Source organism: Drosophila virilis, chromosome X, assembly GCF_030788295.1.
Source record: "Drosophila virilis strain 15010-1051.87 chromosome X, Dvir_AGI_RSII-ME, whole genome shotgun sequence".
Lineage (NCBI taxonomy): Eukaryota > Metazoa > Arthropoda > Insecta > Diptera > Drosophilidae > Drosophila > Drosophila virilis.
This window is the reverse complement of record NC_091543.1, coordinates 26,768,832-26,778,730: the sequence shown is the minus strand read 5'-3', so window position 1 is coordinate 26,778,730 and position 9,899 is coordinate 26,768,832. Positions and strand designations below refer to the sequence as shown.

The 9,899-nt window shown below is 45.2% G+C and overlaps 1 protein-coding gene across 1 annotated transcript; it reads right to left on the bottom strand.

Moving 5' to 3' along the window:
* Positions 1-4,281: 4,281 nt before the first annotated feature.
* LOC6631688 (uncharacterized) lies at positions 4,282-7,276 on the bottom strand. The gene is made up of 3 exons (XM_002055108.4): positions 7,136-7,276; positions 4,705-4,884; positions 4,282-4,626 (listed from the first exon to the last, which is right to left on the bottom strand). The coding sequence occupies exons 1-3, from the start codon at positions 7,148-7,150 to the stop codon at positions 4,498-4,500; spliced, it is 324 nt and encodes a 107-aa protein (XP_002055144.2). The 5' UTR covers positions 7,151-7,276; the 3' UTR covers positions 4,282-4,497.
* Positions 7,277-9,899: the final 2,623 nt, after the last annotated feature.

The window sequence follows — 9,899 nt, the reverse complement described above, 5'->3', positions numbered from 1 at the left end:
CAGGCGCTCTTGAGTGAAGAAGCATAGCATTCAGACCCAACACCGACTCACTCACAGGGCCAGCGACAGGTTTATTCAATTTAGATTCTGTTTTAATTAACATTGATAGTGATATTGATCCTTTTGTTTATTAAATAAAAATCATCCTAGCGCATGTAAAGTGCTTCTTTCAATACCTTTAATAACGGTTTATACAAACCCAATACAACACTAGTTTTTCCTTGTTAACACTATTTTTTATAGACCTTTAATAAGCCTGGACACAAGGGTTTTTATGGGAATTGCCAGTACAGTAGAGGTTCTCATACTTGCTTTTGTGTTTCACAATTAAGGTTATATAGTAGTTATAATATTTCAATTCTTTTCAATATCTGTGTGTAGAGCATTAATTGAGGTAGTGCAAATGTTTAGAAGTCATTCCTGATCAAATCTGGACAACTGTGGGCCTGCAGAAAATACTTAGCTCAAAATTAGTCCAGTATTGCGTATATTCAGTTGTTGCGGCGTCCATTGGATTCCGATTTCGCAGAAGTGACGCGCGACTTGTTGAGCTGCCAGCGGCTGGAAAATGATTGCAAAATGATTACTGGGAGTTCAGAGCTGTCGGAAAGCGGGCATGTGGGACGCGGTGGCGCTATTGCAGGTCATAATTTCGCTGTCAATTGTCGTTGGGGCAAACAAAAGTTCATTAGGCGACGTTCCGAGTGGCGTCCGTGGCACACATGTATGTGCCACCGTCACCGCCACCGGCCAGCGGCCATGGCGAGCGACATCGACTCCAGCGACTGCGAGGCCAAGGACACCAAACGATGCAGGTCCTGTAGACGGACCGGACAGTGTCAGTGCAGAAGACACTCGAGGACAGGAAGGGCTAGCACGGGGACAGGACAGCTGAGGACGAAACACAAAATGTCAGCAACATCATTTGTCAAAACAAACTTTTTGACGTAGTCGCGTCGCAGCGAAAGTGCGTGGCTGCCCCCAAAAGCCGCTCCGCTGTACGCCACCTCCGCTCTGCTAGGGCTCTCTCTCTCTCTCTCTCTCGCATTGTGTGTTGCGAGTCCATGTAACAACAAACTGATGCCTCATGCATGGCCGCCTCGCGTCTCTTGCCACATGCCACTTGCCTCACGCCTGCACAGCGTGATGTTTATCATTATTATCGCGACTCACTCGCGTCCAGACAACAGCCAAAATTGTCCCCGCTCTCCACTTGCAACTCAGCCCCGCCTCCACCCGAAACCAACCACTTTCGCTGTTGCTGCATTTTTATACACTTGCCACAGAGTTGTTTAGCTGGCTCAAAAAATTGAAGCCAATCGAATCGAGCTGATCCAAACCGTTTAAAGTTTTTCCAACCCAAGAAAATCAGATTTATATTCCAATATTTATTCTTGTCAGTGTCAGAGTTTTGCATCAGAGTGTGACCGCATTTAAAACTAATACAAAAGAAGATCTGGCAACGCGAAAGTCAGCCATAGCTCGTATAAATTGCTTAAGATTACGAAATGCCATTAAAGTAGTTTGAAAGGTATTTTCTTATTAAAAGACAAATCTAGAGGCCTACGTAAGTATACTGAATGAAATTTAATTATGGACATATCATTATAATTGTTATTATTTTTATTTTTATTATTATTATTATTATTATTATTATTATTATTATTATTATTATTATTATTATTATTATTATTATTATTATTATTATTATTATTATTATTATTTTTATTATTATTATTATTATTATTAATCTTCATCATTTTTATAATCATTCTTAATAATTGTGGTCGAGGTACTTATGATACTTGCGAGGTTTCGAACCCGCGTCTTCGCTGTCCACTGTGAAATCTTGGCATCATGATGCCCTATATTTTGCCTTTATTCTCTGGAGCTCCTATTAAAAGGGTATTGCGGATTGCGTTGATCAACATTACCTGCACACACCAGTCCACTCCAAACAGACACTCCCACCCACATGCACAGAATCGCATATGTTCACTGACTACGATTGCCAGCTATGCCGCATGGAGCATGCCACACGGACATGCCTCATGCCAAAGTGGCGCCCGTTGCTGTTGTTGGTTTCAGCGCTGTTGTGTTTTTTGTGTTGATTTTTGGTCGCGTTTAATTTTTTTTTTTTGCGGCAACGCCAAATGTTGGCGTATTAGCGGTTTTCGTGGCCGATTATTTCGAAGCCCCTTTGATTTGGGTGTCGTCTGCGATCCGTTGGAGGTCTATTAATTATCTTACTGGAGTTGGAGTGGCCAGCAGAAAGGCTCCGACTCGATTCGGTTCAAACACTTGTATTCAACTCCATTCCAATTCATTTCATAACTTTAACAAAAAGTCAGTCGAGATGTGACATGCCAAAGAGAATCAGACAGACGGCCACAGCTACCCGACCCCGCGGCCGCACTTCCCTCGAGCCTAATGATGGCCCATAGCTGATGCTGCAAACAGTCCACAGTTATGCTCGGTTGCCAGTTGCCAGTTGCCAATTCTCCCACTTCTCAACGGGACAACGGCCAAAGGAGGCGAAACTATGCACAGCTATGGACACGTATTCGTTTTGGGGGCAGGAGTGGGCAGTCCGGGGGCTGTCCACTTGTGCAAATTATTGTGAAATATACAGCAAAAAACAAAAAGCAAAAAAAAGAAACGTTGCATACTTTTGAAAATGAAGTCATCGAGGCGCTGAGAGTCACACACACATATACACACAACTCGAGTGTGCTGCGTTGAGAGGGGAAAGGGTTGCTGAGAGAGAAGGGTGTAGTTTTGTTTGTGTGTGTATGTGTGTGTGAGTGTGTGATTGTGTGTGCCACATGGAACCCTTAATTAAATAAATTCAATATGCGCAACGGGCGGCAGACCCCCAATCCCAATCCCACTGCCAATCCCAACGCCAACCCCACGGCCAGCCCCGTCCCAAGTCCGAAGCTCGAACCCCTGCGAACCAACTACAAAATTATATGGCGAAAATGTTCTCGTTGGAAATCGTCATGGATTTTAATATTTAAAAGCGTTTTCAAAAACTGTCCCAGCGACAGAACCAGCCGATGAGAGAGAGGCAAAGAGAGAGTGCTGGGTGGGGGCAGCGCATGAAGCAGAGACTACTGACCAGCACGTGGGCTGACCAAAAAGTGCCGCAGTTCAGAGGCCAAACGCATCGACTACGCCATGAACCATGTCCCAAAGAAGCCCTGTGCCCGCAATCCGCAAAGCCCCAACCCTTGCAACCAACCCGTTCGACAGGGCAGCGGCAACATTTTGATAAGCGGCGTCCGTTGCCCGCCTGGGCACAGGCCCCGCCCCCCCAGTCATAGCTTCTGCCCTTGCGTTCGTCGCCGGCAAAAGGATATTATTTAATGAGCTAAACTTAAAGCGTTGGGCGCTCCAGTGGATTGGTTTGTGGGCTGGGGGCTGGAGGCTCGAGTCCTCCACTTCGGACTGACCAAATTGAGTTGACCTGTTTTGTGTGTATGCGTATGCGTGTATGAGTGTGGGTTGTGTGTATGTGGTGCATAGTTTTTGGTGGCCAGACTCCGTCTCGCCCTCAGCTCCAGCCTCAGTCTCGCTTGGCTTGCATATTCAATTGAAGCTGAACCAGAAGCTGAGAGCTGGACACCCAACCTCCCAGCAACTGCTTCGACAGTTGTGCTCCATTTTTGGGGTCAGGCGTGTGCGTGATTAAAAATTCAACACCCGAAACGAATGTGGAATTGAACGGCAAATTAAATGAGCACTCAACTGGACTGGGCCTGACCGGAACTTTTACTCAAGCGGGTGGTAAGAGTCGCCCAGAAATCGGTTTAGCAGCCCTCTTCTCTAGTTTATTTATTTAACCGAACCTTCCCATTCTACTTTCCAATCGTATTTATCATTTCCAGTTATATGCCATTTTTCTTGGTTTCTTACAGCTCTCAATATACTAGTTCCACTTTAAAATACATCACATTTTCCACGGGAACTAGCAGAAAATCCTTTTTGAACCAGTTTGAACGAAAGGAAAACTGTCTATGATTGAAATATATTAAATGCATGTATAAAACTGTTTCGGGTCTGTTTGAACAATATACTTCATTGATTATACTTAGATCGTGAAATATGTCCAATCCATTTTGTACTGCATCTGCAGTTTAATCTGAATTTATTATCTAAACTGTCACAAGTTTGAAGTCCCCCAACGTACTAAGCCGTCACACGTAAGATCAACTGAAATAAAAACAATTTCTTTCAAAAAGATTACAATAGGGAAAATAAACTCTATGCTTGGCTGAGTTTTTTTTTTTTTTTGTTGCAAAGCTACATGCGTGTATATTTAAGGTGTACAAATCAACAGAGCTGTTGAGGTAAAAAAGAGAATAGAGACAAAAAAAAACATATAGATATATGTACTTATAATAAGCAAACAGGACGAGTCCCGAGCCATTGTTGCATGCAGAATATGTGGGAGCGCCAGTTTGGACAAACGGGAATCGGTTCGCTGGGGTCCGCTTAGCCCGAGGAGGCGGTGGTCGATGGTGGGGGTGGGCAGCGTCCGCCTGGTGGTGGTCCCGATGGTGGCGGTCCGCTTGGCGGTGGTCCACTCGGCGGTGGGCCGCACGGACCCTGCGGTCTGGCGGTCTATAAGCAGAGAGAAAGACAGGTTAGAGAATTGGGTGGTGCACGCATGGCGGTTCACAGTGGAATCCCGAGACTTACCACCAGCGCCGTGCCGCAGACGAGCACCATCAGAAGACCCAGGAAGTAGCTCAGGCTTAGACGCATCTTTCCAGCTGTGTTTCCAGTCGAGAACTGTTGGCCCATCCCACCGAGCATTACGTATTTATGGGCTATTCGCGTTTGGGCGCCCTTGCGTGTCGAATTGCTATCGTCAAATTGCTGGGGGAATTAATTCCAAATTGAGTTTTTATTTTTCAGTTGTAGTGTGAAAATTTGTAAGCGCATCGCTGCGACAATTATATAAAAATATAAAAAAAAACCTCTACTCCAACTTGAATGATCGGCCTAATCATTATATGATTATTCATTATCAACTCGAAACAGTTGAACCATTTTAATTGCATCATCTATTTTACGCAAACGCTTTTGCAATTGGCGCGGTTCTGCTCTACTGTCTAAATTACGATTAAGTGAATTTGCTACACGTGAATGCCATTAGAAAGTCATTAAATTATGCCTCCTTTGTTCTAAATGTATATCTCGAATACCTAATTATTGCGATTTGCTGCAGTTATTAAACGACATAAATAAGTCATCATTGGCATTTCAATGAACCTAGCTTAAAGTGAACTAGTGAAGCCTCAAAATTAAACAAAGCGTATTATAAAAACTCTTTCATGTGCTTTCTTCAAAGCTTTTTGCTTTAATGCTTAAGAATTGCAAAATAACGTGGGAAAAGCACAAATATGATATTTGCAATATTAGTCAACATTGGGATTCATCTTGACTTTAAAGTTTAAGCCCAAGGTTCATGGTCAGCTTTTGAGGCTCTTCAGTGAAAGCCTCTTCCAATGTGTACAGGGTTAAATCCTAAGATCTATTCAATGTTATTTGCTGTATCGTTGAATCTCTAAGATAATTCGCTCGCTTTCATTACTTTGCTTCTGTGAGTTGTCGGGTGAGCGATGGTGTCAAACTTTTCTTATTCTCTCTTTTGACAATGTTTTAAGATGTCTTCCCAATTGTCGCTCTCTTTTCTTTCTTAATATTAATGCTCAGGACACTTCTGATCGCTCTTCTCTCTATCTCTCCTTAACGATTTCTTTCTCTCTCTTCAATCTCTGTCCCAGCCTGAACTTTAACATATGTGATACATTTATCCTTTATCCATCTATGCTTTCTCTCTATCTCCTCTGTTTCTATTTCTCGCTCTCTCTCTCTCTCTCTCTCTCTCTCTGCTGGTGCCTGCTATAATTAACTGAATATTTATTACTGCGGTAGATAAAATGTTATGCGGCTATTATTTTAGTTTTATGGCCAAGCAAGAAGCCAACTGCCAGGCAGCCCAGCCAGGTGGGTTTAAGCCAAGCCAAGTTAACGGCCAACAACAATAAGGTCGCTGCAACTTGAACAGAGAGAGTGAGAGAGAGAGCGGGAGAAAAGTGTGGCTGTGGAGGCGGCTAGGAATCCGAGCCAAAATGCATTCACGCACACTGACAGTCGGGACACAAACCATTGAGCAAGCGCAACCAATTAAGTCAACAACCACTGGCCGACTCCAGTTCGAGTTCGGGATTGTAATGCGGCTTGGGTTGCATACGCAGAAGACCCCCTCTCCTTACCCTATCAGGTGAAAAAAAAATAAATAAAAAATAAAATACCTTCGCTAATTGTTTTAAGGCCGCCAAGAGCAACAGCAACAACAACGCCGGCAACGCAATAAGGTGTGAAATTCAAGCGCATAAATCCAAGACGCAGCCTACGTTGACGCCAAAAAAGTTTCACCAGTTGTTGAGTTGCTCCGAGTCCCGGCTGCTGGCTGCTGGCTCCTGATTTCTGGCTGCTGGCAGGGCACGCCTTCAGCCAGTTGATAAGACCAAAAAGGCTGGCACTCTGTTCGCTCGCTGGCCCGTAAAATAATAACGACAAGAAAATTACGCATACGCCGTGTTGTTTTACATTGTCTACGTGCGGCGGCCAAATAAGACGGCTTATTAATATTATTACTCATACGCCACGGGCAAGTCCTAGGCGTAGGACAAGGGCAAGCTGCCTCCTGCCAGCAGCTGCTGTTGCTGTTGCTGTTGTTATATAATTATAATTGTTTAATGAACTGCACGGGCTGTACCTAGTAGCAAAGCTGATGCCGCAAAATGCGGCAGCTTGCGGGCGCTGAATCGAAAGTAGACTAACTTCTAGGCGTGGCAAGTGCGAGGCCATTCGGACGAAAGGCGTTGACGGTGCCTGCAGCAACAGAGAGTAGAAAGAGCTACAAAATGGGAGGCGGTTGTTGAAGCTTAAGGATGTTCTCAAGCCAAGGAAAGAGATCACTTAGTGAGTGCGAGAGAGAAACTGTCGCTCAAAGTGTTATTAGAGAGCAGAACGAGAGAGAGAGAGAAAGAAAGCAACCCTTGTCTTTCTAGCCTAGGGACCACCTAGGGACCATCTTAAATCGATGTTGGACACTTACCTGACACCTCCGCATTCCGAATCCACTAAAAACTCCCCGTTACCTGCATGACAATCAACACAATGATGATCACAATGACGACTATGATAATGATGTAGAAGTATATGCACATTTCAGCAGCAAAATATAAGTACGACTCGTACAGTTTATTATTGAATATTGAAGTAAAACTCTCAACTGTGTGAAGCATAGAAAACGACGAGAGATATGAGGAGAGAAAGATAGAGAGAGGGACAGAGTATATATTGTGACTGTTTCAGAAATTTATAGACATCGCTTTGGGCCAATTAGTGTCAACACACATAACAATTGGTCTGTGCTGCAAATCAGCTGGCCGAAGGGGAGAGGCTACTCTCTCCTTCCATCCGCATCCCAATCCCTATCGCCTCACGCGCATCGCGCACCTAGCGAGCCCCCAACAATGGGCAACGGGTACTACAACAATGTCTCGAATTGACAAAAACCATTTACACTCATTCTCATTTTCATTCTCTTGGCCCTATTCTGTGCTGCCCGCTGAACGACCTTCCGTGGCGCATAACCGTTAACATTTGTGCGCGGTTCTCCTCCTCTCCTCTTGTTCCATTACAGCCCCCGCCCCCTTTGCGCGTTATAGCAGCCAACTGGCCTGGCCCTTTCCCTTGTTCAACATCTCGCTCAAACAGCACATCATGAAGCCCGTCATTATTGGCACTGCCGGAGAACAGCAATGTGTGTGTGTGTGTGTTTGTGGGTGTGCGGGCGCTTTTGTTGTTACTGCTGCGTGTAGCTGTAGCTGTCTGTAGTTAGTGGTTATAATAATTAAAATGAGCCAAATAATTTCAGCCAAAAAGCATCGATGAAAGGCTAAAATGCTCAATAAATGGCAGAAACGCGCGCTGTGTGCTTCGTTGGGGGAATGGAGGGACCAGAGGCTAGGGGCTAGTAACTGAATGCTTCTTGCCAACCACCCAAAAGTAGCCCCTACCCCCTCGCCAGTCAAAATGCAAGCCCCAGGGGGTAATTAAAGCGCAAAAAAAGTCAAGCCAAGAAAAACTTGGCCAAAAGTTTTCCCATCGATGACTTGGCAGCCTTTGTAGCTGTATGGCAAGTAGGTGGTGGCGATGGTGGTATGGGCGATGGGGGGCACACTCAGTGGAGTGCTGCTGCCATGTGATATCGATGTCATCCACGGCGAGAGCGTGTGCCAAGTGGGCGCCCATGGCAGTCGGCAATGCGTAAAAGTGTTAACCAAAAGCAGTTAAAATTACAAAAGGCAGCAGACGCCATCGCAATGGCAACAGGCCGCCAAACAGCAAGGGGGCTGTGAGGGGAGGTACTTTGAAAAATTAACACCTAATATCCGCAAAATCGCATCAAAGTATTGTTGTGGAGTGCGCCCCCACGCTTACCCAGCAGCGAGTTTCGCCTTTTGTTAGATGGAAAACTTTGCAATTTCTTAAAAGTGTCGCCCCTGCCACACGATCCCCGCCCCTGGTTGTGAAATGTGGAAAACCCCCGGCAGCTGTTTTACTTAGTTGTAGGCGTTATTAGCAACACTTAAGATGGTCCACGGGCAGGCGGTGCTCGGAGTGTGGCTGTTTGTGCGCGGCGAGGGGCGAGGGGTTAGGAGCGAGGCTGGAGCCAACTGGAACTTGCTTTTTTCAACACCTACGCAACCAAAAATCGTAGACAATGGCAAGCTTTAGCGCAGGGGACGGGGCTGGCACTTTGTTGGTTGATTGCCTGGTTGGGTGGATCGGTGGTTGGGTGGTTGGGTGGCTGAGCTTGGCGACGCCAAAACTTGCTATTGTTTTACTGCGAGCTGCTGTTGTTGTTTGGCATTGTTGTAAATTGACACCACAGCAATGAGTTAATAAGGCGATAAAAATTTTACCACCATGAAGCGAAACTTGGCGTAAGGGGCGCCAAGGCGGCACTGGTTGGCCGCAGTGGAAGGGTGTAGCGGGCTATTGAGCGAGCCCTGGAAGGTGGGGCATCTGAGAGGCTGAGGTCTAGTCACTAATCCTTGAGGCAGCTGCAAATCAAAGCGTTGCTTGAACCCCAACCCCTGCCGCTCAGCAGTCCACAGTATGAAATAAAGCGAGGCTAGAAACAACCTGATCTGAAAAACGAAACCTCAACTGGTTCCGGAGAGCAATAAAGCCTGCTTGAACATGTGCGTATATGCATGTGTACATATAGGTTTGTATATAGTATTTATTTATATACATTTATGTAAATATACTTATATGCACATATATTTTATACATATTTTTAATTATTTTCATTTCATGTCTTTTAATTAACATGCCTAATAAAACACATGCCAATGGGTTGGGCACAGCCGTAGGGGTATGCTTGATGGGGTGTGTGAGCGAGGGGGTGGCTGATGTGGTGGGGTGGGGTGAGGTGGCTGTACCTTGAGCCTTATATGCACATACGTATGTGTACATGGCAAAAGAGCATAAAAAGATATTGTCGGTAGTCGACAGGCGGGCATCACACAGTCTGATGTATGCAAATAACACCCCCCAGCACATTCGCACACACGCTTTCCCCCTACATCTCTCTCCCTCTCTATCTATCTCTGTCTCTCTGAGTGTGTAAAGAAAAACTTGCAAAGCCTTTGAATCGTGCGCTGCCTGCTAAAAATCCCAAAATATAAATAATTAAAAAGAAAATGTTGCTGGCAAATCAAGCGAGAACCAGTGCCAGAACCCGGCACCCAAAAAAATGGAACGGGCTGAGACGATTCTTGTAATTATGAAGCCTGCAGCTCTCC